This window comes from Notolepis coatsorum (genome assembly GCF_963971535.1).
Source record: "Notolepis coatsorum genome assembly, chromosome: 17".
Classification (NCBI taxonomy): domain Eukaryota; kingdom Metazoa; phylum Chordata; class Actinopteri; order Aulopiformes; family Paralepididae; genus Notolepis; species Notolepis coatsorum.
The window spans coordinates 69567827-69595018 of NC_140181.1; the positions used below are offsets into that span (position 1 = coordinate 69567827).

The 27192-nt window shown below is 43.2% G+C and overlaps 3 protein-coding genes across 3 annotated transcripts in view; 2 read left to right on the forward strand and 1 right to left on the reverse strand.

The window, feature by feature from the left end:
• Positions 1-283: 283 nt before the first annotated feature.
• On the reverse strand, positions 284-16573 carry LOC311244491 (ceramide kinase). Its single transcript, XM_084334033.1, has 13 exons — positions 16183-16573; positions 12601-12696; positions 11999-12136; positions 11352-11480; positions 11180-11243; positions 10920-11065; positions 10742-10816; positions 10462-10614; positions 9710-9815; positions 5443-5543; positions 4962-5158; positions 1798-2114; positions 284-911 (listed from the first exon to the last, which is right to left on the reverse strand). The coding sequence occupies exons 1-13, from the start codon at positions 16304-16306 to the stop codon at positions 797-799; spliced, it is 1761 nt and encodes a 586-aa protein (XP_084190159.1). The 5' UTR covers positions 16307-16573; the 3' UTR covers positions 284-796.
• Positions 16574-17204: 631 nt separating this feature from the next.
• On the forward strand, positions 17205-23118 carry naa10 (N-alpha-acetyltransferase 10, NatA catalytic subuni). The gene is made up of 8 exons (XM_084332888.1): positions 17205-17380; positions 17548-17646; positions 17769-17827; positions 17924-17969; positions 20375-20490; positions 21680-21724; positions 22236-22320; positions 22501-23118. Exons 1-8 carry the CDS (start codon positions 17360-17362, stop codon positions 22690-22692), a joined length of 663 nt encoding a protein of 220 aa, XP_084189014.1. The 5' UTR covers positions 17205-17359; the 3' UTR covers positions 22693-23118.
• Positions 23119-27039: 3921 nt separating this feature from the next.
• The window catches only part of LOC311244074 (SLIT-ROBO Rho GTPase-activating protein 3-like), a gene marked incomplete at its 3' end in the record, with an annotated part of 38137 nt that continues 37984 nt past the window's right edge, over positions 27040-27192 (forward strand). The window contains exon 1 of the mRNA XM_084333485.1: positions 27040-27152. The remainder of the gene's footprint in view (positions 27153-27192) is intronic.

Consider the following 27192-nt stretch of genomic DNA (forward strand, 5'->3'; position numbering starts at 1 on the left):
ATGTTGTGTTATTTTAGAGCATGGCTGTTATCGTACACACTGTGCTGTAATTTAGTCATGTCATGAGATTCCTCTGATGCAGAGCTTGGCTCGTCGGGCTGTGTGGTATGCCGGTCGGAAGATAGCGACGCTGAAATGTTTTCCAAACTGTTCCAAGAAAATGTGGTTTGAAGAACACTAGACAAACTGGTACCTGCTGTAGAAATACTTTAGATTTAGAACAATGGAAGGCAAGCTGCTGCTGCAGGTCTGAAGTGAGCATTAATACAATCACAACCATAAATACTTTGCGAGCAACACTTGTTTATTGTAAAAAGGTATGTCTATTAAAACATTTGTATGTCTCTGTTGGTGCCACATTCCCATTAACTGGATCCTAAAATGTACATAAATACAGAAGTGGAAGCAAATATACCACAGAACGCACAGTATTAAATAAAAAATATAATGTAATGTAGAATATGAACATTTAGCTGGTGTTTTCATCCAAACTGACAAGCAGCTGTACTGGATATTAAACGTACACACATGGTACATATATACACACACAGACACACATGTTCAGAATAAATAGTTTTGAATATATTCATGTTAAGGCCTATTAAAACTGCCTGAAATATGATTAATTCTTTGGTCGGTACAGACAGTGGTGTCCTGGAGCTGAAGGCTGGGCTGGTTGTGTGTCGATACATTTACATATTTCCCTTTTTCCTACACCCTCGCCGCCCTTCCTCACATTTCGTTCACCAACTAGCATTGAGGTAGGTAGCGTTAGTCGGTAGTAATTTAGCACCAGTTAGTCGTGTAGTGTACATGTCCCCGTGCAGTCCCCGTCTCCCTTGCTGCAGCTCTGGAACGCTGCTCCGTCCTCGATGCCCCGGGCATAGAGGCGCACCAGCTGACCATGGATCCTGAGGGAAACGATACAACTGTGTTACAGCGGTGAATGACTAGTTTTCTTTAACAATCGCCAACGTTTTCAACAGCTGAAGGCCGCCTTTCATCGAGGTAGCCGTTGACACGTTGATGATTACAGAAAGTGGTGCGGTTGCTGCCAGCACCTCAAAGACTTGACTGCGTGTATCTATTCTTTCAGAGAACAAGCCAGGAAGGACAATGGATAGATAGACATGACATGTACAGAGAAGATCCATTGTTAGTACTAATTTGTATATTTTGTACCCAGTTTAATCACCTGTACATTGTATATGCTTTTCTTTTGCTGCTCGTTTTACACAGATTTGACGTCTTATCTCATCTTCTTACTGATGTAAAGCACTTTGAACTGCAATCCCCTGTATGAAAGGTGCTATACAAATAAAGTTATTATTATTATTATTATTATTATTACTGTTGCACTTTACTGCTACATTTGCACTCTGGTTGGATGCCAAACTTATTTTCACTGTACTTTTTAATCGAATCTAATTATATTAGTCCGCCTTATTAGGTAGATTCAGAGTGACTCACTACAACCGACCATAGAATTACCTCAAATTCTCACCAAAATAGCAACAAGTACTAAAGTACTATGGGTATGATGCATCAACAGTGCCCAGAGAATAGCCTTAGAATAAGTAGGTAATCATAAAACTATGTGTCCTGTGTTACTGTATGTGTATAATACTGATGAGTTGTAGTTCTGGTCCTTTGGACTTGATGGGCAGATTATAGCAATGGGAAGAAACTATTCTGTAATTGGCCTCAGATGAGTCCAGGCAGGCTGCTTCAGCTCAGATCATAACAGCAATGTTTTCAAAACAACACAAATGGGTTACACTCTCAGTAACGGCTCACCTGCAGAGGATCTCTGCGTAAGGCAGGATCTCGCCATCGCAGTTCCACACCGAGACAGCGGGACCTTTACTGCCACACAGACCACACATGAAGTCCTGCTTTCTCCTCCTGCCGCTCGCCGCCCCGAGCTCAGCCAGCTGCTGCTGGGAACCACACGTGTTGCTGCTCTCGCCGCCGTGCACACACGCCGTCCCGAGTTCCTCCATCCCTCCACCAATCACCGCCTCTCCCTCGTCGTACTCGTCTTCCTCTTCTCCGGGCGGGAGAGAGAAACGGACCGCCTTCACGCGGTGGACCTCCACAAAAGGCATGTCGAACTGAGATTATTTAGAGGAGAGGAATCAGTCAGATGGCGTATTGGGACACATTTGAATATAAATATGGTCTGCAAAGAGGACTAATACCTAATCTCAAAACAAGTTAGTTTGATGTTGCCTGAGTGGCTCTAAAATATACATATTTCATTTTCAGTCTGAAGTCACAATGGGCCATTTTAACACATGGGTGATGTTCTTAGTTCAAATGTTGATTTTGGTTTTTTATCATATTTCACTAAAACAATGTCTTGACTTCATAACCAGCGTGTTGCATTATAAATATTGATAAATAAACTATAAACATTCTGTGTTGAATGTAAAGACTTTACAATGGCCTTATTCTTTTTTTTTGTATCCACTTTTTCTCCCATTTTCTATTTTTCTCCCATCCCAATTTCGTATCATCCAATTCTACCCTCCCCTATCTCGAACGCCGTTTGGCCATGCCTCCCACAAGCCGGCTGTAATGTGGACGAAGCCATACATTGCACGAGTCCCCTCCGGTACTCGAGGTAGCAGCCGTCGCATCTTTTCATCTGCGCAGCGCGATCTTTCAGCGTCGGGGGTCTGCGCTTTGGAGGGCCGCCGCCGCTGTCGCTTCCTGATTCTACTGCGCAGGCGCACCAACCGACCTGTAGGAGTCGCTGTCCACAACGTCCGATCCCCACCCATCAGTTTTCCCACCCTCTAATACTGCCAATTGTATTAGTACGGACGACCAGCCAAACTGAAAACAATGTGGAGAGCTGGGCTCGAACCCAGCGTCTCCAGCATTGGTGGTGAGTGCCTTGCCCACTGCACCACCTAGCCGCCCACAATGGCCTTATTCTAATACATTAACCTACCGGTATCTCACTTTGTCTGTGATCTTCTCAAAAACGTGGTTTGATGACACTATTTATATAGCTTGATAAATTATATTTTAAGAATTAATTTAATTGTATTTGATCATTTCAGTAACAAAATCCGGGCATATAAAACTCAAAACGTATACAATTATAAAGTATAAGTCAAAGTATTTTACACAATCAACTCATTCAAAATGGTCAATGGGTCTCATTCCCGAAAATGTTTCAAAGATATATTCTGGAAGACTTATCTTGGAACCACTGAGACATAATCTATGACAAGTACACTCTGAGTCCTGAACGTGCTGGAGATATGTCTTAAGTGGCTGAAACGGTCGCAGAAATTATATGATCTGATATCTGCTTGGAGAATGGCATTATGTCGTAAACTCCAAAGCGCGTTCTCGTTGAGCTCATTTGCATACAAACCACGCCCCCGACAGTCCTTATAAAGCAACTGTTGACGCAGCTGTGTGAAATGGAATGGCGGAAGTGCTTTGAGAGCCGCGTGATTGCGAAACCTAGCGTCAGTCAGTGCCAATCAGAGAGAGTCTCCGAGAAATGCGGCTAGGTTTCATAATCACGCTTGCGCCCATCAAAACTAGATTGATTAATGTATTGGCATCATATACAGCTTGCGGTACACACACGCGCGCGCGCAGTACTGTATATGAATGAATGAATGACATATAATATATATAGCCTACGGGCCGGCGGGCGTAATGAATGAAGCAGTATGGCTTATTATTCCATAAGCCTATAGGCTACTGTTCATTCGTAGGCGCACACAAGACTTGTTATGGAATATTAATGCAGTCTATTTCCACCGATTAGCTTTAGTTCTTATTTATTTATCCACTGTCATTTCAGTGTTGGTGTATAGGCTATATAGTGTATTTCAATATAAGTTTAATTGATACATTCGAAGGAATGCAGGTTTATAGCTATATCAACCCCCTTCAATGTACAGTAAATGACGAAGTATGGTTGTCAATATTCCAATGTACAGTTTTGCTTGTACAGTGTAAGTCTACCACCCCTCCAACCTCCTCCAACAGTTTCTACGTCAAATGTACTCTCTTTTCTGGACTCTTTTTGTATCACAAACAGTACTGTATTTGCAAATCTGGTATGTCATGAATGTATAGATGTAGCAGTACTGTCTATCTGTGTCGTGTGTGTCATATATGTTATGATGAATTGAAAATGGGGGACCCTGATGTAAACAAGACGAAATTCTTTCTCTGGTCTGCATCCCCTTATGTAATTGAGCTGTACTGTACCCATTCTGCAATCTGTTAATAAAGTTTTCAATCAATACCAATCAATGGGATACATTGCATGTTGACCTGCATTCTTTCAAATGTATATAATTAATCATTAAAACAGATGTGTAACAAATAAGAAATGCAAATTCCACAGAAGGCATTAAATTATTATTATTTTCAATCATTTCACAATAATTGCATAATTGTGTTTGAATATCTGAGTAATTAAAGTAATTATACATTTGTCCAAAATAGCTGGTTCAGATATGGTTAATCCAGCTGCCCTGTGATCAGATGAATCCATATTATTTATTTTTCCGACATCAAATGCGTAATTTCTTATCGTACAAATATTGTCATATTTATTTTAATTATGATCAAGTAATTAATTCCAAGGAGGCCTGTAGCGTTAACATGAAGGAATCACTATGAGAACACAGTCTGTCAAGTTGTAATAAAGTTTTAAATTAGTCAATCAATCATGAGATTTGATCGTGGGCTGAGAGCATATTTAAGAGTGCTCCTCAGCACTCTTGGATCTGCTCTCAAATAAGATCTCAGGAAAATTTGAGGACTCCCACTCCCAGCCCTAATATGTCTTAAATAGGCCGAAATCTGGCTAAGACGAAATATTTTGTCGTAACTACGTTCGAGAATGAGACCCAATGTGACTGAATAGAGCAAGCCACGCACATCAGTCTCCATATGTTCCTATTGCACCCGGGCCATACCTGGTCCTCTGAGCTGGTGTGTCTGTGGAGGAAGGTGAGGAAGGACAACTGGTCGGTGTCCCGCACCAAGATGAGGTCCCCAGTCCCGTCGGCCAGGTGGGCGGAGGGGGACAGTCCCAGGGGGCTTCTGGGACAGGAGCTGGACATGCAAGTAAGAGACACGCACCTAAACGTGCCCTCCACACTCACCCACTCACCTAGAGGGAGAGAAGACATTGCATTAGACCAGGGTTGCCAAAAGTAGGTGCCAGCGAGCCCTCAAAAGGAATATACTGTATTTGGTCAACTTGTATGCAAGATTTAATTATCTTTGAGGAGTGATTTTGCAAGGAACAAACGTTATTGCTGTTATTCACTTGTTTCATGTCTAAATTATCCATGTCCAGTCACATTGTCTGGCCTATTATGGCCCTCCAGCCATGTTACCTTTACGCCCTCAGTGTGTGCGTGTGTGTGTGTGTGTGTGTGTGTGTGTTCTTACTCTCAGAGTCGGTACTGAACTGGCTGTATTTGGAGCTGTACAGTGAGCTGGAGTCAGAATGAGGGAACAGTCTCTCTGTGCTCTGAGAGCAAACACTGCACCTATTCATACACACAACAGAAGTAACACATTCTGATATTGTTAGGCATCGTCAGTATTCGGTTTAAAAAAGCAGAGGTATTATACATATTGTAGTGAGATAAGTCTGAATTGACCCGAATACTGATTGAGTATTGAAGAAGAAGAAGACTGATTGAGGCAGATAAACAACTTATGTATACAAGGACATTTTGTGATCCGAGATATGAAGGCACTAATCTGCTTGTATCCAGAATATTAATGTGCATGTAAAGGCACTCAGTGTGACAACTGGAAACCTGAGCCTGGGTTATATGACAAGTTACTTGACCCCGACATCCATTCCTATGGCGCATCCTCTCCTCCCGACTAATCACCAGGGGTAGTTGGGCCAGACAAAGACAGGAACGCTACATTCTCACAGACGCCAGACAAAAGTCCAGGAGGTCGTGGCTCGCCTTTCTTCAAGATCAAGTTCCCCTGTGTTGCCATGGCTCCTGCCCTCCTTAGGGTACATCCAACACCCGAGTCTCCATTGCAGGTGGCGACATTGGTAATATCTCTAAGAGGGTATTGACACCATTGGCAGGCCAAACTATGGGGAATGCGACTGCCAAGAACACTTTCCCCCACTCATTAGGAGGGACCCTGAAGACCATGCTCATATACATGAACCGTAGACGGGATAGTGTTTCATGTAGTCTTGTACCAGACCCTCAAGACCTTAAGACAGGACAGGGTTTCATGTAGTCTTGTACCAGGCCCTTAAGGAACACGCCAACTGAGAGCTACAGGGCGGTAGTCGTTGAGGCAAGCAGGCTTGGATTTTTTTAGGTACAGGGATGATAGTGGACTTCTTCAGACAGGTGGGGATGACAGCCTGTTCCAAGGACAGGTTAAATATGTCAGTGAATACCGGGGCCAGTTGGTCGGCACAGACCTTTAGGACGCGGCCGGGGATGCCTTCCGGTCCTGCTGCCTTCCTGATATTCACTTTCTTAAAAGGTCCTCCTCACCTCATGTTCTGTTACCCTGAACACTGAGTCTCCATCAGCAGACCCCCCCCCCCCTCCATTGCAGTGGCTTGTAGGCTGGTGTTGTTATTCCCAGCCTCAAACCTCGCATAGAAGGTATTGAGATCATTTGCTAAGGAGATGTCACCGTTCAGTTTGAGGGAGGTGCCTTTGTAATCTGTCATCGTTTTGAGGCCCTGCCACATAGCTCTAGAGTCAGCCTGTTCAAACTGAAGTTCAATTTTATTCCTGTAGCGCCCCTTTGCTTCTATTACTGTCCTCCTTACGTTGTATCTCGCCACCTTGTGGTCATTCATGTTGCCTGCCACAAGCCTGGCGTTGTATGCTGTGGTGCGCGCTTTCAGAGCTTCACGGACGGATTTGTCTACCCAGGGCTTTTGGTTTGGGTAAACTCTAATTGTGGTAGTGGGGATTGTTTCTTCCACCAAAGTACGAACAAAGTCCAGCACTGTCTCCGTGTAGTCATTAATGTTATCTGTATTATCGCAGAACACACCCCAGTCTGTACATTCCAGCGCAGCTTGGAGTGAGCCCTCTGATTCGACAGACCATTTCTGCACCTCTCGCGAGACTACCGGCGCGCATTTGAGTCTTTGTTTATACTCCGGAGAAAGAAAGATGGCAGCATGATCAGATTTGCCGAAGCCACTCTCAGAATGAGCCTTGTATCCACACTTGAATAAGTAACAGTGGTCTAAAATGTTACCGCCTCTGGTGTTACAAGTCACATGCTGGTAGAAGTCCGGCAATACTTTTCTCAGATTGGCGCTATTGAAATCGCCCACAACCAAAATGGCAGAGTCAATATTCGCTGCTTGGATTCTATTTACCTCGTCATGAAGCAGGGACAGCGCGTCGCCTGTGTTAGCTTGTGGGGGAATATACACTCTGACCAAGATGATAAACGTTAACTTTCTCGGGAGAAAGAAAGGCAGACACTTGATTGATATATATTCCAGGTTGGGGGAGCAGTACGTGGTTCAAAAGTTCCTTCACGTTGGCTGGATCGCTCCAATTGTTGTTCAACATGAAGGCTATTCCACCTCCCCGCTGCTTGCCGGATTCTGCTGTACGATCCTTGCGGTGTATGAAGAAGTGATCGGCCGGTTGGATAGCGTGGTCTGGGACGTCCGGCGTCAACCACGTCTCGATGAAGCAGAGAACATTACAATCTCTAACGTCTCTTTGGAATTGAATCCTTGCTCTGATGTCGTCAGTTTATTGTCTATTGATTGTACATTGGCTAGCAATATACTGGGTAGTGGCGTTCGGTGTCGCCTGGCTCGCAGTCTGTTTCGGACACCGGCTCTTTTTCCTCGTCGCCTGGATCCTTTGTTGTTGCGTGGGTCGAGGTCTGGTCCGATTGTCCTCAAGATCTCGGCGGGCCACTGTTGTTGTTCGGCGAGCTGATCCCGAGAGTAATCCAGTTGGTAAATTTCCCGTAATCCAATGTCTATGAGTGACTGACGGTCATACACATTAAATGCACCTACAGTTGGTACAAACAAAACTCAAAACTATAAATATTAACAAAAGTAAGCACAGTCTCGACGGAGCGCACAGATAGGCAGCCGGTCTTAGCAGCGCCATCCCAGTCCAAAAAAATTAAAAATTAAAATAAAAACTCTACGCTAATCGATTTAACGTTATTAGCTTAGCGCTCTATAACTAGCTTTGCAGGAATTACCCCAGACCATACCGATATAACGTTGATATTCACGACGCTATAAAACGGGAACGTATTGATGAAAAAATTATTTCTTTATGGCATATTGAAGGGAAGGTTTATACTGTCAATTGACAGTGACAATGGACACATAGCAATAATATAGATTTAGCTCTACAAACAACCTCACGCACAGTGAAAACTTGTAATGAAAAGCTGGCCTCATAGTCTAATCCCAATGGCCCCGAATGTGTTAAGACAGGACAGGGTTTCATGTAGTCTTGTACCAGGCCCTCAAGACCTTAAGACAGGATAGGGTTTCATGTAGTCTTGTGTCAGGCCCTCAAGAGAGGACAGGGTTTCTTTTTTTTGAAATTTTTTATTTTACCAGTGGGCAATGGCCACTAGATTAATTTTTTGGTACACATCAGGTAACATAGAGTGAGCAGAAGTTGGGGAGGAAAGAGGGGGGGAAGGAGAGAAAGAGGGAAGGGGTGGGGGTGACAAAAAGAGAGGAGAGAAGAAGAACATAAAATAAAAGACAAACAAAAATAAGATTCAATAATAAAAACAAGGACAAAATTAAATTTAAATTAAGATAATAAAAAAAATAAAAATAAAGGGGGGGGGGGGGGACATCACATAGGGTCAGACATAAGACAGAACATAAAACAATAATACAATATATCAGATAGGCTAGCGGCTGTTCCTGGGGAGGATCCTTTACATTAGATCGTTATTACTTTTAGCAAAAGTCAGATCGTGTGCGTTTGACGTATTCTGTCCATTTCGACCAGATCCGGTAGAACTTCTCCTGCTGAATTTGTATTGAAAATTACATCTTTTCCATTATGTAGATGTCATGAGTTACGTCTATCCAATCTTCTACTGTAGGTGCCTCTGGTTTTAACCATCTTCTTGTGATAGCTTTCTTGCTTGCTATCAGAGAGGACAGGGTTTCATGTATTCTTGTGCTAGAAACTTGTGCTAGAAACAAAATAAGGCTGGGGCCCAGATTAAGCAATGGGGGGCAATGTATGAAGATTCCTTCAGTTTATGAAGCTCATTCGTTTCTATGGACTTCTTGAGGCAACGGACATAACTTTGCCGTGTTTGTGTCTTCTTTTCAGAGTGGCTTATTTTGGCTTTTGTAAGAACTGCAGGGGGTTTAAAAATACTTGTCGTCATGGTGATATCGGGACCCATGGTTTGAACAATCTCATTATTGTTCTGAGGATAAAGTTTGCTTTCCTTCCCGCAGCTGGGTTGCATATTGGAAGCCGATGTCACAACAAACGGGGCATAATTTTCTACTGAACACAGTGACGATGGAAACTATGTTTTTGGGTGGCTTCATGAATCTTTGTTATGTTTCTACATGGTTTGTGTTTTACCCCGAGAGGCAGCGTGTGTTTTACCCCGAGAGGCAGCGTGTGTTGTCCCGAGGATCATGAATCTTTGTTGTGTTTCTAGGCGGTTTGTGTTTTACCCTGAGAGGCATCGTGTGTTGTCCCGAGGACTGGAGAGCAGGCGGTCTGCTGGCAGGAAGTGAACTGTGCCAGCATAGCTTCTGTTGCTCAGGTACACCATGGTACCTAGACGGAGAACAGAGAGGTTCAAACAGGTCAAATGTAAATAAACAAGCATGGATTCGCAATAGCCATGACCTTTTTGCTATGGGCCACAACCGTTTCCATGCCTCCTTTTAGCCAATTGGCATGAACACACACACACACACACACACACACACACGTGACCTCCATGCCTCCTAGGGTGAAACCTGTGGCCGCTAGAGTGGATACTTTTTTGTGGACCAACCAACCAATAGAGCTGCTGGTTGCAGCAAAACAAAATCCCACGATATACAAGAGGACTTATGATGGAGAAAGGTCGTATAACACGGAGTAACAAAGACTAGACTATATAAATGAGTCATTATGTTCCAATGACTTAGGACAAGCAATAGCAAACTTTGAGAATAAATATGTTTAACCCTTTCACTACCACACTACAGAAGTTATTAGTTAGTTAGTTAACAGTCTGTAGTGTGGTAGTGAAAGGGTTAACCTTCTGTAGTGTGGTAGTGAAAGGGTTAACCCTTTGTCGTGTCAGCAGTGAAAGGGTTACATTTTAAACAAACAAGAATAAAAAGCCAATCCATTGTAATAACAGTTATGTACATACCTGTGTGCATCTCCATTGACCATATTCAATTATTTGCAATCCACTAGAGCTCCATACCCGAGTAGTCGTATCTGAGCGGTCCCATCCAGCGATGCCTCTCACTCTCAGCCAGCACATCTCCATAGAAGCCATAGCCCAACAGAGACACAGAGTAGCGCACCACAGAGGAAGGGTGGTAGACAGAGCCCACATCCAGAGGCTGAGAGTCTCCTGCAAGTAATTGTGGGAATGAGGAGGGCCGAATGGATAAGTAAGTGTTCAATGATGGTGATACTATGCAAAAACAAGGTGAAATAATGGTTCTGTGTTATGGGATGGAAATATGATCATCTCTTACCGATGATGATGTGTAAAACTGAAGTAACTGGGTCATTCACTCCCACGGTGGCATAACACACACAGTCAGTAGAGCCTAGAGATAGAATACATACACCATGCAACATCATCAATCTGATAAGAACCCGGCTTTAAATATAGTCATGGAGTTTATTAACATTTCTTATCAGTCGTAGTACCAGCGGGAATGATGCCAATATGAAGGTCACAAGGCTGTAGATTCACACTGGGGTCATTCTCGGAAAGCCCCGCCTCCTGTTGTGTTCGTCCAATCACGCCGTGCAGTATTTCGCTGAACATTCCATCCCCGCCCACACACACCACACTGTTGGGGAGAAACAAGCGTTTCTGTCATGACCTCACGCCCCCAAGGGACTTTGCCGACTGCAATCTTTCCATACCATTGTGTTTGCATACTGGATACATTGCCGCGTCTTACCCGTCAAAGCCTGTCAGGTCTTTCTTCAGCAAGTGATCTCTGGCCTGATTGGCCCTTTCAGTCACTAAAGGACAAAAACTAAAGTCAGTTCTCAAACTACTAACATCTTAATACTGTGATGCATTTCCCCCAATGTCCCGTACATGGTTCACGGTTGCCGTGTGCGCCTTACCTACGACATGAGAGCTGATACCGGCCAGCTCAAACAGAGGGGCAACCAGGGAGTGATAGATCTTCCTTCCTCTCTTCTTCCCTCCAAACGGGTTGATGAACACCAGCAACCTGTGCGGTCGTACAGGACCTAAAGGTGGTGATGGATGGATGAAAAACAGTCAGAGTGTGTAGGTCAATGATGACTAACAAGTGACCAGTAAAAGTATTGAATGTAATCAACTGTGCATAATTCCATAGATTATTAGAATAATATAATGCATAACAAAAACGTTTTCTTGTACTATAATGTTGACCGTTTCAGGTGTACGTTTTTTGGAATGTTCTCTTGGTATTCTAGAACTCTAAAGGTTTAAATGACCAGTAGCCATGGTTACATCCTCATTAGAATAGTCAGTTATCAAAATGCTACCTCATACTTGAGATTGTGCACCTGAAAAGATCAACCCTTTCACTACCACACTACCAAATGGTTAACCCTTTCACTGCGACAATACAGAAGGTTAACCCTTTCACTACCACACTACAGACGGTTAACTTTCTGTAGTGTGGTAGTGAAAGGGTTAACAATACTGTATTCATATATACCGGTAATAAGATATGGGCCATGAGGTCGTTCTGGTATTCCATCTCACAGCTCATCCTTACTGTGAGTTCTGAGGGCAGCTTTTAGATGTTTTATCCACTGGTCTCTCAGATCCCGACTGGCACAGCTGAAGTGGGTCCGGCCGAGTCTCCATAGCAACCCATAGGTACCACTACTGCTGCTGCGCTTCACATAAAAAACTGGAAGTGGAAGAGACACATAGCCTGAAGAAACACTTCGGAACAAAGCACACAGACCATTAGAGCACCTAATGCAATGTACTAGGAACATAGGCTCATAGTATCTCATGGAACTGCCACTATTCATGTAAATGTAAAAATGGCAAATGGACTGCATTTATATAGCAGCTTTTATCCAAATCGCTTTACAACTTATGCCTTACATTCACACACCGACGGTGGAGGCAACCATGCAAGGTGCCAATCTGCTCATCTGTATTATCATTATCAGAAGACCGCTCTACCTCCTGAGCCACTGTCGCCCCCCCATACCCACAGGTTCACATTATTTTTATGTTGCATTGTTATTCTGTAAAGGAACAAATCATCGTTCCAAGAGCGATGTTTAAGGGTGCTTTATTGTTTGGTTCAGTATGACCTGTGACCTTTGGCTCTCTGATAGTAGCCTCTAACGGTTAACCTACCTGTGAAGTCTTTGTCCGCATCTTCAACAGACTTCTGGGGCAGAACCTCCACTTGACCTCCTTCCACTCCAATCACCTCTGACACCGGTACTGAAACTTTAAACCATACAGACCGTCACACAAGCAAACTGCAACGAGTTATCGTAAGACTACTGCAAACATAGGAAAGAACCTCAAGGAACAGTTTAGAGTTTCCCCATCTAGATTAATTCATTTGTCATGTGGTCTGGATTTTCTCACAGGCTGCTTCATTGTTTGTGGTCCATGTTGTAATGCTAGTCACACGTGTGTGTGTGTGTGTGTGCGTGTGTGAAGCGTGTGTGCATGCCTTCTCTTTGTTTTGAGTAAGCTGTCTCTCAGAGTTGTGTTTCGTGTTGGTGCCGTTTAACTCGTTCTTCTTCTTTGCTCTGAACTTCATAAAAGTCAGACAACGCTTTCCAAAAGCTCAAACAGTGAACTCCAAGCCCACGTGGTTGAACTAAAAATTCAAAGAAACAGACTAAGAAATGACGTAAACACCATGATCAAAACCGCAAAAAGAAATTTCATCAATGACAAAACTGAGGAAAACAAAAACAAACCACGTGAACTTTGGAAATGACTCAATAATCAACTAGGCTGCAGTAAAAAACTTAAAACCAGATTCTCAAACATAAACATAAAGACGGACAACACGCTCATCACAGACAAGCTGGATGTAGCCAATTACTTAAACATCTTCTTCACAAACATAGCCACAACACTGGTAAACAAACTGCCCTCCCACTCAGGGCATTATGGGGTAGAACACATAGTAGCATACTACAAGAACCTATGGGTCCACAAAGACGACTTCAAACTGGAAATGGTAACAACCGATGAGGTACTCAAAAAATTTAGCGCCCTCCAACCTAACAAGGCCACTGGCCATGACAATATCCCCTCCAAATTCCTCAGACTCAGCAGCCGCCATCACCCCAGTCATCACACACACATAATAAACCTCTATAAAACAGGGACATGTCCCCAAAGACTTCAAAATTGCGAGAGTGACCCCTCTGCACAAAAAGGGCAGCAAATTAGACCCAGGCAACTACCGCCCTGTTTCTATTCTTACCGCCATCTCGAAAGTCATGGAGAAAATAGTCTACGAACAGGTCGAAAAGTACCTGGCGCAAAAAAATCGAATCTACGAATTCCAATCTGGCTTCAGAACGTCCCACTCCACTGACACATGCCTCCTCTATTTGAACGACCACATCAAACAAGAGGTGGACGCGGGCAAATACTGCGGCATGGTCATGCTGGACCTACAAAAGGCCTTCGACACTGTCAATCACTCCATTCTGATTGACAAGCTAAAAGCAATTGGTTTTGATAGTTTTAGTTTATCAGTGAGCTGGATGCAATCCTACCTGGAGGGGAGAGAACAGATGGTAGAGGTAAACGGTACTCTATCCCCCCCCCTCACAGTGAGCTGTGGTGTTCCACAAGGAAGCATACTAGGACCGCTACTGTTCCTAATTTATGCAAATGACATGTAGTCAGTCTGTGACTGCAACTTGTTCCTGTTTGCGGACGACTCAGCCCTGCTGGTCTCTGACAAGAACAAGTTGCAGGTTGAAAAAACCCTCAGCTCGGAACTAGGCAAAATCTGCATATGGCTGGCTGATAACAAACTATCATTACACATGGGCAAAACAGAGTCCATTCTCTTCGGTTCAAATAACAAACTCAGCAAGACAGACGGCTTCTCAGTTACAGTGGGTGACAATATTGTCACAAGGAAAGACGAAATTACCTACATGGGTTCCATCCTAGAGGCTAATCTTTCCTGTGACAAAATGGCATCCAATGTAATAAAAAAGTCAACCAACGAACTAGATTCTTGTACCGGATCTCCTCTCTGGTAAAAAAGAATACCCTGAAGACTCTGGCAGGAGCACTCATTCAAGGGTACTATGACTATGCTTGCACCTCATGGTACCAAAGCACCTCAAAGGCGCTAAAAACAAGATTACAAACATCACAAAACAAACTGGTCAGACTACTACTTGACCTTACCCCCAGAACCCACCTCACCCCTGCCCACTTTGACAACCTAGGATGGCTTAGAGTAGACGACAGAGTACAGCAACGGGCCTGGTCTACAAGATACACTATACGACTAAGGTACCCATGTACATGTCAAAATACTTCCCAAAGGTCAGTGAATACCATGACACCAGAGGAAGCTCAACAAATCATGTTAAACCCAGATTCGGCTCAAACAAGGGACTAAACACATTTAGCAATTATGCCACATCAATGTGGAACGCCCTACCCAAAGCTGTAAAGGAATGTGAATCCCTACCCACATTCAGAACCGCTCTTAAAGAGCACCTACGGGAGGCTGCAATTCGAAACTGGCCACCGTAAATGCCCAAACCCCCCACCACCTCCTAATAGACAGTCTCCTCCCCACCGCATGTATATATTCTCTCCCCGCCATATGTATATTTCTCTCCCACCCACCCACCCCCTCCAAATGTACAGTCTCCACCCCACCGTATGTATATTTCTCTCCCACCCACCCACCCCCTCCTAATGTACAGTCCCCTCCCCATCAACTCTTGTCAGGATCTATGGGTAACAGTACTGTATATTTGAATACCGTTTATGTCACAAATGTATCAGTACTAAATACCTGTATGTCCCTATGCCATAAATGTCATGCATGTTGTGTATGTCATAAATGTCGATACGAGTTGAAAATGGGGGACCCTGATGTAAACAAGACAAACGTCTTTCTCTGGTCTGCATTCCCTTAACAATTGTGTGTATTGAGCCGTACTGTATTGTACCCATTCTGCAATCTGTTAAATAAAGTTCTCATTCATTCATTGATTGCTGAAAACTAATTTATAAGGATCACCCTGCAATTAGGCCCCTCACCCTGCAAGACAGGCCCCCAACTACATGAATGAATGAATGAATGAATGAATGAATGAATGAATGAATGAATGAATGAATGAATGAATGAATGAATGAAAACTTTATTTAACAGATTGCAGAATGGGTACAATACAGTACGGCTCAATACACACAATTGTTAAGGGGATGCAGACCTGAGAAAGACGTTTGTCTTGTTCTGATACATTTGTGACAAACGGTATTCAAAGTATTCGGTATTCAACATGAAAGTTGAAGAACAATATTTGTGTGTGGTGTTGTACTTCAATAATTAAGTATAAGCCAAAGCTACTTTATCAGCTCTGTGAATCTGTTTTCCTGTCTCTCAATAAAGATGTCTTGATTTATTATTTATTTATAGCTTTCCACTGGTGCGTGCACATCATCAACCTATAAGTAAAGTAACTCCCTGTGCAAAGCTTTACCTTTTGAATGATATAGTTCGGCTACTCTGTTTCACATGAAAATATTGAGTAAATATTTGTAAATAAACTGCATGAAATGGCTATGGCTTATAAAACGTATTTATGGTAGGCTATACTGTTGCACAACATTCTCGACATGCCCTATAGAACTTCCAGTTTATTCATCAAATACTTGGGAGGCAAAGAAACTTTTTTTTAACGTGCACATAAAAGATGGTCAACTTACTCGTTTTCTTATCACGGTTCTTCTTATCAACCTCAGTCCAGTTGAAATACCATCCGGTCAACACCGCTCGGTGTCTCTTCTTCCCGACCCATACACTTGACTCCAGCCTCGGATCTATGTCCATTCTACATCTACGAATGTTAACGGTGATGTCGCTGTCACTGTGCGCTCAATAATGTGATACTATACATGTCATACACGCGCCTATTATGCCCAAAAATATTAGATGAACATTATCTTGCCATGAATGAGTGCCTCCCCTCCCTCCCAGTCCAACAACAGCCTGAACACCTCCTTATATTGTCCACATCTGTATCTGATAAATTACACTGACTTTTCAGAATTCAAATTATAGTTAAATTCCAAACGACTACACCTGCTGTTGGTTATACAGCTGATATTCCAACACTATCCATTCGCTCGCGTCCCTCCCTGGATCACACCTGAGACATTTGCATGTTGCTTTCTGATAGGACGGGATGGGTTCACCTGCACAAATTAGCATAGTATCGACGTGTGTCAGTGAGTGTGTCTGCGTGTGTGCGTAGCATGTATGTATGTTTATAGGCTATGCTATAAATAAAATAATAAATAAAATAAAACGTTAAAAATGTAAGTAAATGCACGTCCAACCCTGCAAATAGGCGGATGTCCCATTCTAATGAAATAGGTGGATTTAGTTTTCGTTTCAGTGTATCAACTTTAATAGAATCATGGATTAAAGTTAAAGTAAAGCACTCTGTCAATGTGAAGGGGGGGTGGATTGAAAGTACGCATGAGTGAAGGAAATAATTACTTCCGGCACAGCAAGCGCATGCTTCCTCCAACGTTGTAAAGCTAACTATAATGTTGTCCAATATGAAATCCTGTCTCTCTCCGATGCGAATTAGATATTTGGAAATAAAAGTCTCCACAGAATGTCCCTATGTTTATGCCCATTTACCCTGGCATATGGACTTTTATTGTGAAAACCAAGAGAAAACTTTGACCGGAAATGTACTTCATTATCGTTGCTAGCTAGCTTCATGCAGCTGCTTCCTCCTCGCTGGCGAATCGTTTCAGCTAGCCAGATAGCCACATCAAAGAACAGATTTTCTGTCAATGTTATGAATTGATCGATTGCTGTTGTACCGTCAATTGGTGTTTCCAAGGTCCTGCAAATAAACCATCTTACAAAATGAACATACGAAACGCAAGGGTAAGTCATGCTGCCAAGCGTGTCTCCCAACCATGCTAATCTAAGTAGCTAGTCACGTTAGCTCGCTAGCTAATTTTAACATAATAACAGTGCTGAGTTGACAGTGTACGTGCTAAGAATACATTTGAGGTCGTTAACAATTAGGGCTTTCTTTTCTTCTCACACAGCCGGAGGACCTTATGAATATGCAGCATTGCAACCTGCTATGTCTTCCAGAAAACTACCAGATGAAATATTACTTCTATCATGGATTATCCTGGCCTCAGGTGAGGCATTATACTTAATACTATCACATTCCCTGCCACTATTGCAGCTTTTAGCCACATCCTCAATATGTTCTATCGATCCATATACTTCTAACAACACATGTCCATTGTCATAATTCCAGCTCTCCTACATTGCAGAAGACGAAAATGGCAAAATAGTGGGATATGTGTTGGCTAAGATGTGAGTATCTATGATCAGCTGTAGAACTGAAGTCTAGATCCTGTGTGTCATACATACTGTGTAGTCTTGATGTATGCCTCTCTCAAACCTCTCCAGGGAGGAGGACCCAGACGATGTGCCTCATGGCCATATCACATCACTGGTGAGTCAGACGTTTCACAATGAAGACTCACCTCACTGCATTACTTATTACTGTAGCGACCAGTGAGTTTCTTCAATATCATTCCATGAATTGGAATGTCAGAATCTGTAACAATTCTCTGGTAAACTTGTGACATTATCAGGAGATTTTACATATGGGTCACTTGACTGGAAATTAAATCATCAGAGAATGTGGAGTTGACGTCATGTGGGTGGGGGAGTTGGACGGCATTCTGAGGATTACTCCGGTTGACCCGTGTGTGTTGACAGGAGAATTCTTGGGTTAAAAAATGGTTTGAAGTCTTGTTGTGTGAAAACGTCATGACCGTCAAGGGAGAAACTACATTACATTTAGCAGTTTTTTTTAGCGATTTCTCAATACATATTCATTCAATCTGTATTTAATCTCGAACATAATACATACAAAGAAAGAAAACAATCTAGAGACAAAGTCAATCAATTAAACATTTCAAATAATTAAAAAACAACTGCAGACTGCAGTGAGAGAACCACATTCCACATCATGCTGTATTCTGATGGCCTATTGCAATAGCAGCAGCTATACCAGCAGTGGAAACAGAGACTGTATAGTAGGCTAATTGAGAATATTGTCTCATACACATTCTTTGCTATCTTTTGCATTCATTCATTATATCCTGACATAATAAATGCACACATCATCATCAAGGGCCAGAACATCCACTTCAGTTTTCTCACCAAACTCTGCAACTGTCTTCAAACTCATTACACAAACACAATCCACCGTAATAATGATTGTATTTGTAAGACAGTCAGGGGTTAAAAAGCATCAGACTGAAAATTGTTGTTCCTTTCAGTTGTATCCCTTACTGGTTGATTTCTATTAAATAGCACCCTTTCCAAACTGTATTTGAAGTACATAACTTAAAGCTGCAGTAAGCAGCTTTGGAGAAATGAGCAATAATGAGTTTACCTGCCCAGTAGAAATATAGCAAGCTCTACATCACTTTTCAAGCCCATGCACATGTAACAAAGGTTTTCCACAGACTCTCAGAGCCATCAGCAGCTTTAAGCTTAAATTATTTTATATAAAAATGATTGTCAGGTGATTGGCCAAAAACAACAGCTCCCTGCATCAATAAAACTACCACCACGTTCCTCATCAAGAAGCATGCACAATATGCAAAACCACCTGCCAAAACCATCAGAGGCTGGGAAATATATATATATATATATATTTATTTAGCTTAAAGCTGCTGGTGCCTCTGGGAGTCTGTGGAAAACCTTTGTTACACGCAATGCAGAGCTTGCTCCATTTCAGCTGGGCAGGTAAATCCATTCTTGCTAATTTCTCAGAAATTGCCTACTGCAGCTTTAACCCTTAGAGATTGCCCAAACCCGTAGACTGGTTTACAATATCACAAAATAGCTGCGACCTCAGAGGGCACTCTAAATTAGGTCAATAATAGGTATGCCTACAGTGAATTACACATACAAGGCATTGTATATTCTACTGTATGCATTAGGGCTGGGCGATATGGAAAAAAATCATATCGCGATAACGATATGATAATGTTATCATATTTCTCGATATCGATAATTATCGAAATTGTATGTGTATATATAATTTTTTTTTCTTCTTTTTTTTTTAAACAACAGATGTATGTTTATTTTGCAGCAATTCTTTGTCGTTGCCGCCATCTTTAGTGTTACATCCCCTCACACTCCAGTTCTCAGGCTGCAGCTGGTTTAAAAGCGAAAGTAAACCGGCTTCTCTGCTGGCTGTGGCTCCAGGGGAGTTGAACAGTTCTGGCTCTGCTAGTTTATTTTCGATCTTTTGGCGCTTTTTTGGTGGACAAACCACCGCACATGTGCACCGTGACTCGTGACTGGAGTCTAGTTCTGCTAGCACACATAGCCTACTGTGTACAGACGGTTTCAAACTGTATTTTAAATTAGAAAGCAAACAAAATAAATGGACAAGAGAAAAATAAATCTCAATTTGGTCAGTATTGTCATTTGGACAAGCAAAGCCATTACTTTAAGTTGCAGGCAAGAAAGACAAGTCTGTCCACTGTCTCTGGTTTTAAAACTGCCCTGTTGCAGGTCACAAAAAAAAGAATTAAAAAAAAAAGAAAAACGATTTTTCGTGTTTTTTTTTAAATTTCGATATTCGATATCGATTATTAAAATATATCGTGATATTTATCGTTATCGTTATATCGCCCAGCCCTAGTATGCATGATGTAAAGTCTCTGACGGTAACCACATTCTCACATCAAGTTTTTTTTATAATCCCAACTTCTGCTAATTAAGTGGTATATGCATTTTTCAAGCTCCGTTTTTCTCATACACAATAGTTCTAAATGAGGGCCCTGGTGAGGGACTGGCCTTCTTGAGTAATGATGTCCTTCTCTGTGTTTTCAGGCTGTGAAGCGCTCCCACAGACGTCTGGGTCTGGCTCAGAAGCTAATGGACCAGGCCAGCAGGGCCATGATTGAAAACTTCAATGCTAAATATGTCTCTCTTCATGTCCGCAAAAGGTAATGCATGATTTCGAAGCTCTGCCCCCTTCACACAAGTATTTCGATTTGTATTCCCGAGTTCTTCTCTTTGTTCAGACAAGAGGCCATTGGCCATATTCACAGTGGGAACAGGGTGGAATGGAATCCCAACCTGAGCATGACACAAGCAAAATGGCCACCGTGTGATTATGGACAATTGCCCAAAGTACCCCTTGACTTTGAATATTAAAGGAGATATATCATATATGGATTTAACTTTCTGAAATGTTGGGAAATTACATAGACCACTGCACTTCCGCGTTACATTGAAATCGGGGAGGAGATAGCAGGGGGAGCAAATTAATGAATGTGGATGAGAGCCTTGATGTAAGTGGTTGCAGCTACGGCTGTGGGGGCGCTAGAGACATGATCAAATAGACTTTTATGAGCCTGAGTTTCCTGAACACGGCGCGACCCATTCCTAATTGATCAGAACTAAATCGGCCGAGATCAAGTCCCTTTTCCAGCACCTACTCCCCATACACATGTGCAGATTGTCAACGGAGTCTGGACGACACGAGATGACGCACAAATGAACGTGTTCAGGAAACTCGGGCGCATAAAAGTCTATTGGATCATGTCTCCAGCGCCCCCACAGCCGTATCTGCAACCACTTGCATCACGGCTCTCATCCACATTCATTCATATGCTCCCCCCGCTATCTCCTCCCCGATTTCAGAATCCCGGAAGTGTTGCGGTGGTCTATTAGGTAGTCATTATGCAGGGGGTGAATTATTCAGGTTAACAAGCTTAAAATAAGCTGTTCAGAATTTCCCTTTGTGATCTTATACCGGGGACACAAGCAATCAGTTGGCAATCAGTTAATTAATCAATTAGCTGTGCCTTTTGAAGCCAGGAAGACTGCATACTTCATGTACTGCACAGTTTGTAAAGTTTTCTTTACTTTTGGGTGTGGGGTAGCCAGGCAGGGAAGGAAATAATTAAAATGTATTACAAATTAAATACAATTTGTTAACACCTGTTAACAAAAACAGCATGTTCACTACAATTATTTATTATATATTTTTTAAATGTAACGAACATGTTCCACAGATTCATGGAAGTTGTATAAAATAGTTGAAAAGATATATAATATGTCCCTTTTAATAGTATCTCAGTGTTTTTGTTGCAAAGAACGGTTGTAAATCCTTCTCTCTTGTTTCCATAGTAACCGGGCTGCTTTGCATCTGTACTCAAACACACTGAAATTCCAGTAAGTTCAAAGAATGTCCTCTAACCACATTTCATAAAGGTTAAGTTCCAAATTTTGGACCCCAAGCCCTACTTCCTACTTACCTACCATGTTGTTGATCGGCCAAGTCCTTCCTCAGCATCGTCTTATCTTCATCCTGGATACAGGTGGCTCCAGCTATTTGGCCACAAAGCGAATGTGAAGTCTGTGAGGCCACACACTCCAGTCTGGACAGGCCCTGAGATGAAACGCTGAACCCTACTCCACAACGCACCCAGAGTATGTTTCAGCTTTTATCCCAGGGCGTGTACAGACTGAACCCATTGACTTTGCATCAGTTTTGTGGCTAACTAGCCGGGCGCCACAGGCATCCAGTGTGAATACCGGCATGGATCGTGCTGAGAAAGGACTCGACCGGTCGACAACATCACCTGTATGTAGGAAATGGGGCTAGTGTTACACAACTCTGAACGTACCCTTTAAATACAATGTGTCTAGGTGTTTATACATATATTCCCTGCTTGTTCTACAGGATTAGTGAAGTAGAGCCCAAATACTATGCGGATGGGGAGGATGCCTACGCCATGAAGAGAGACTTGGCCCACATGGCCGACGAGGTGACTTTCTAACCATACCTTTATTTGCCATGGTGACACCTTGGAAACGGTGACCCACACTCTCATAGCTATGGCTACATCCTGGAGGTTTCCCCAGGGGGAGATGTAGCTCTATATATCCAACTCTGTTCACTTGTCTACTGAACGCTTACAGAATCTTGTGTTGTTTGGTATCTACAGGTCCCACAGCTGAGGAAACCAGGGGTGCGTGTGCTGGGCCAGGAGGCCCCCTCTGCCCAGAGCCTGTCGGGGTCCGTCGACCAGGAGAGAGAGGGGGAGAGGGACAGCGGTGGAGAGAGCAAAGAACTGAGCGAGGTCAGCGAAGCCACGGAGAGCACAGATGTCAAAGACTCCTCCTCCGACTCACAATGACTCCGTCGTCTTAGCTGTTTTTAAATTCATCCACAACACTTTTCATCTCTCCTTCTTCTTCTTCATCTCTCCCATCTGACACGATGTTATTTGGCTTCGCCAAACAGTGGCCATCTGTTTATCTCGGCTGTGTCCACGTTCACACCCACACTTCCGCTGTTAATTTCAGAGCAGTTTTTCACTGTCGCGACTAACAAAGGAGACTTTTGAGAACGATGACGAGCGGCTTGTTTTGTAAATGAAACTAATGTTGAAATTGGTAATTGGTTTCAGAGTTTTTATCGGACTTACTGTTGTCACTGCTTTCGGAGTAGCGCCCGGCTATTGCAAGATATACACAATTTGAAAACATAACCAATACTTTTCAGTTTGTCCCAATCAGGTATTAAGTATTTAAGACTATAATACTCTGAATAAACGTTTCAAATAAAATCTTTGGTACTGGACTTATTTTTAGAGTATTCACCCCAAAAAAGCAGCATTGTTTTCTATTAGTAGATCTCGGTACAATAATATTCAGACATTCTAAAGGTGACCACTAGGGTGTGTTGTGGTAAATGAAAACTCCATTGAGGTTCAGTTCAAATCAGCACTAAACTAGTCCAGGTTTCTGACTTTGGTCTGGACTGTGCAATGCCATCATAATGCACATCTAGTGCACTAGTTATGCTCTACATCGTGTATATGGGTTGAAATGTTGGCACACAAGACACTGTTATCTTGTCCATTTTGTCTTTAGAACCTTGCCGAACCTGGCTCGACTGCCTGAGACAGCTGCCTCTCACATCCTGGCTAGTCCTGGCTAAAGCCGGCTGGGACTGTTGTATTGTTATGGTTTAGTGCGTGCATCACAGTTGGTGGCTTGGGGTTTGAAAGGTTGCCTAGTAACTGGAAGTACAATAGAGAAGCAAACCCAACCAACCATATACTAGACCACGGGTAGCCCCAGCCGGGCTTAACATGGCTAATGAAAACAAAGCAGTAGAGAGACAGAACTACATGGTTTGCTCAGCAACAGTTCCTGACTAAATGACTTAGCAGCTCTGGAGAAAATTGCTGTTGCCATATTGTCAAGGAATATTATTTACTTAATTTTCAAAAAAGTGGAAGGTTCTTGGAATTGGAACTGCTATACAGTGTTGCTTACTAGAGAATTCCATATTGGATCTCCTGGACAAATAATTACTCTTTTCCCCTCTTGCCATGCGGGCATATTTACCACCCTAAGAGGACAATCCATGTTGATTTAAATTTTAGGTGATTCTAGACTATATAATTATGGTATGTCTGCAATTGGGTAAAAAAGCTATTTTGCTATGGCTATGCACACCCTTAAATGAGTGCACCCGCTCTGAACACCAGAAATCAGGCTGGATCCCATTCAAGAAGTTTCTGTCCCCTTGACCCTCACCCTAGCCTCTCAGGGAATCCTCATATAAACTGGACGATTTAAGTGTCTGCCCAATCCATAAATGATGCCTATGTCAAGTTCACTACTGTGAACTCAAATATGAATGAATGATTAACACTCTCTCCTGTACCTCAATTCCACCTGCTGAAGTGCCCTTGAGCAAGGCACTTAAACCCCAACTGCTCCAGGCCGGCTACCAGGTGTGAATGTCTGTGACTGAGTGTGAAGCAGGGCGTTGCTGAAAAAGAGCATCCATACGCAGCAAACCTGTAATGTAAATGTACATGTAATGTTAAACCTACCCTGGGTGAATCAAGCTTGCTGCAGCATCCCTTATTCCGTCAAAGTGACCCTCGTAATGACGAAGGCTTTTCAACGAGGGTTCCTTTTGATTCAAGGCCTGAGAAGCTTGGTTTTGAATGAAAAGCTAATGGGATCCAGCCAAGATATTGCAAAAAGTTATGTCCTCTAGTAGTGCCAGACCTTCCATTTTAAGATGAGCGTATCTTCTGCTGTGAATATTCATGACCACTAGAGAGAGAAACCTAGTGATTTTCATCCACAATCCTTGCATGTGTGTTGGGCCTTGTTGGAGGTCTGCGCTGTGTTGCTTTGAACTGAGGTGGTCATCCAATCTCCAGCTGCTCAAAGTGAGTACACATCAGGGATCAGCAATCTAGATGGAGGGGGTTCCTTCCCCTCTTGTGTCCTTTGAGATAGGGATCTAAACTAGCCGATCAGCTCGTCTGAGCCGCTGACGGAGCATTTTAATGCTTGTTAGAGGAAGGAAGGAAATAATATACAGAACAAGAGTTAACAGCTACTCCCGCAGAGAGGGGGCTCAACAGAAGAACACACACTTGTAAGATGGGCGACACACAGGAATACACATGTATTGGGTCGAGGCAGAGATGGAGAGACTCAAGAAGGTAAAAGTCACGACTGCTCAACTTGTATTTGGTACAAGTGTTTACATGACCAGACCTCAGAAGAAGTCATCTTTATTTGTCATGCAGCAACACACGCATGTAAGATGGGCGGCACACAGGAATACACATGCATTGGGTCGCCAATGAAATGCCTCTCTGCGCTTGACCGCTCCCGCCGTTCACCCCCCCCCCCCAAGGGCAGCCGGGAGCAGACATGGGCTGCAGCGTGGGCCGTGCCCAGGGACCAATTCAAGTTCTCCTGTCCGTCTTTGTCATGGACGTGACTGTGTTAGCGATCTGTTCTGCATGTTTTCCATTGGGTTTATCTCTTTTTTGGGGGGGGGGAAACCCTTGCGAGCACGGGGAGAACATGCAAACCTCCCACAGAAAGGCCCGGGAGATACCCCACCTGGGTATCTGGCAACCTGGCAAACTGGTTCCCAAGCAGGAATCTAACCCATGACCTTCTGGGAACAAAGGTTAGCTGTTAGACCATACGCACACATTGTCATTTTCACACTTTATTTTTTTATTGATCTTTTTCCCCCTCCTTTTTCCTCCGATTTTCTCCCATCCCAATGTTAGTCGTTATGCCAATCCCCTTCCTGGTCGCTGCGCACTTACCCCCCACAGTCGGTCTGGGAGAGTGGAGGCTATCACGTGCTTCCTCCGACACACGTCTAGCCAATCAACCGCTTCTTTTCACCTGGCAGCGTGGACTCTCACTGAGAGGGTGTAACGTGTGGAAGGATCACACTACCCCCCTTAGATCCTATCCGTGCTGAGCAGGCGCCCCGACCGAACTGTAGGAGTCGCTGTTTACAATGACCCGGACCCACCTCGCCAGCTTTCCCACCCTCTAATACAGCCAATAGACATATCTCAAACCCTGCCCCTTTTCTTGATCCTCCAATCACAACTGTCGCTTACCTCGGACAAAACTTGTTTGTCCGAGGTAAGCGACAGTTGTGATTGGAGGATCAAGAAAAGAGGGCAGGGTTTGAGATAGGTCTATTGTATTAGTGTGAACGGCCAGCCAAGCTGGTGACAACGCCGGAGCTGTGAGCTGGATTCGAACAGGCGAATCCAGCATCTCCGGTGTTGGTGACGAATGCAATCTCCGCTACGCCACCTGACCGCCCTATTTTCACACTTTTCTAACATGGAACATCTAGGCACAGGTGGCTAACTAGAGGCAGGAAGTGGAAGTGGCTCTATAATGCTTTATAATGTCTTTCGACCTAAACATTACATTGACTCTGGGTGGGTCACACATCAAGAAACAGATAAAATAAAATAAAATGTACAGTATATACATATACAATACATACATGTAATATATCCATGCACACAGGAGCGTTATAAGAGCAGAGAGATTGAACATGGCCATGTTGAAATGGAAGAAAGTAATTTAGCGGAATGATTGGTAAAAGGTTTTCATTGGGGAAACTTCAGAAATTGCACTTGGATTAAGAGAATCCTAGTGAGTGAGTGAGTGAGTGAGTGAGTGAGTGAGTGAGTGTCGTCTTGTCTGTTATTTCATATAATTTTTTCTCTCAAATGTTTAGCTGGGAGTGTTAGTCTAACAACCTAGTCTTATTGTCTCACCGTCCACAAAGCGTCCAGACAGTACATGAAATGAGTGGAATTCTTCATCATACTTACCACTCAAAATGGTAGTTTTGGGTAATTGAAGAGTCATGCAGCATTTTAACAGCCTGTAATCTGTGATGGCACACACAATGAACCCACGGGGCACAGAGAGAGAGAGAGAGGGGGGGGGTTGAGAGAGGGAAAGGTGGGGCTTGGTTTAGCGGGTTTCCACCCAGCGGTATTGCACAAGCCGTGTCTCAGAGTGTGTGTGCCTGTATGAGTGTGTATGTGTCAGCACTGTGTGTCAGGGTGAGAGATAGAGCAACAGAGCATTATAGTGTATGTGTATCAGAGAGAGAGAGAGAGAGAGAGAGAGAGAGAGGAAGATGGAGAGATCCACCCACAACAAACTGTGTCCAATGTGAGGGGGAGGTGAAGGAGATCAAGGCTCACTGTTCCAATGACTGGCATTACTGACTGTACTCCGGCAGGAGAATAGAGTGCTTCTTGAGACAGATCCTTTTCAGGTAGGTGTCTCCATTTATGACCATTTAATACATTCTGCGT

Excerpts from the sequence above, each read along its gene's own strand:
- naa10 (XM_084332888.1), top strand. The coding sequence starts at position 17,360 with ATGAACATACGAAACGCAAGG. Across the intron at positions 17,647-17,768 it reads ATGGATTATCCTGGCCTCAG|CTCTCCTACATTGCAGAAGA; the intron begins GTGAGGCATTAT and ends TCATAATTCCAG. Across the intron at positions 20,491-21,679 it reads TCTCTTCATGTCCGCAAAAG|TAACCGGGCTGCTTTGCATC; the intron begins GTAATGCATGAT and ends TTGTTTCCATAG.
- LOC311244491 (XM_084334033.1), bottom strand. The coding sequence starts at position 16,306 with ATGGACATAGATCCGAGGCTGGAGTCAAGTGTATGGGTCGGGAAGAAG. Across the intron at positions 5,544-9,709 it reads AACACACGATGCCTCTCAGG|GTGCAGTGTTTGCTCTCAGA; the intron begins GTAAAACACAAA and ends GTGTATGAATAG. Across the intron at positions 5,159-5,442 it reads GTTCAGTACCGACTCTGAGA|GTGAGTGGGTGAGTGTGGAG; the intron begins GTAAGAACACAC and ends CTCTCCCTCTAG.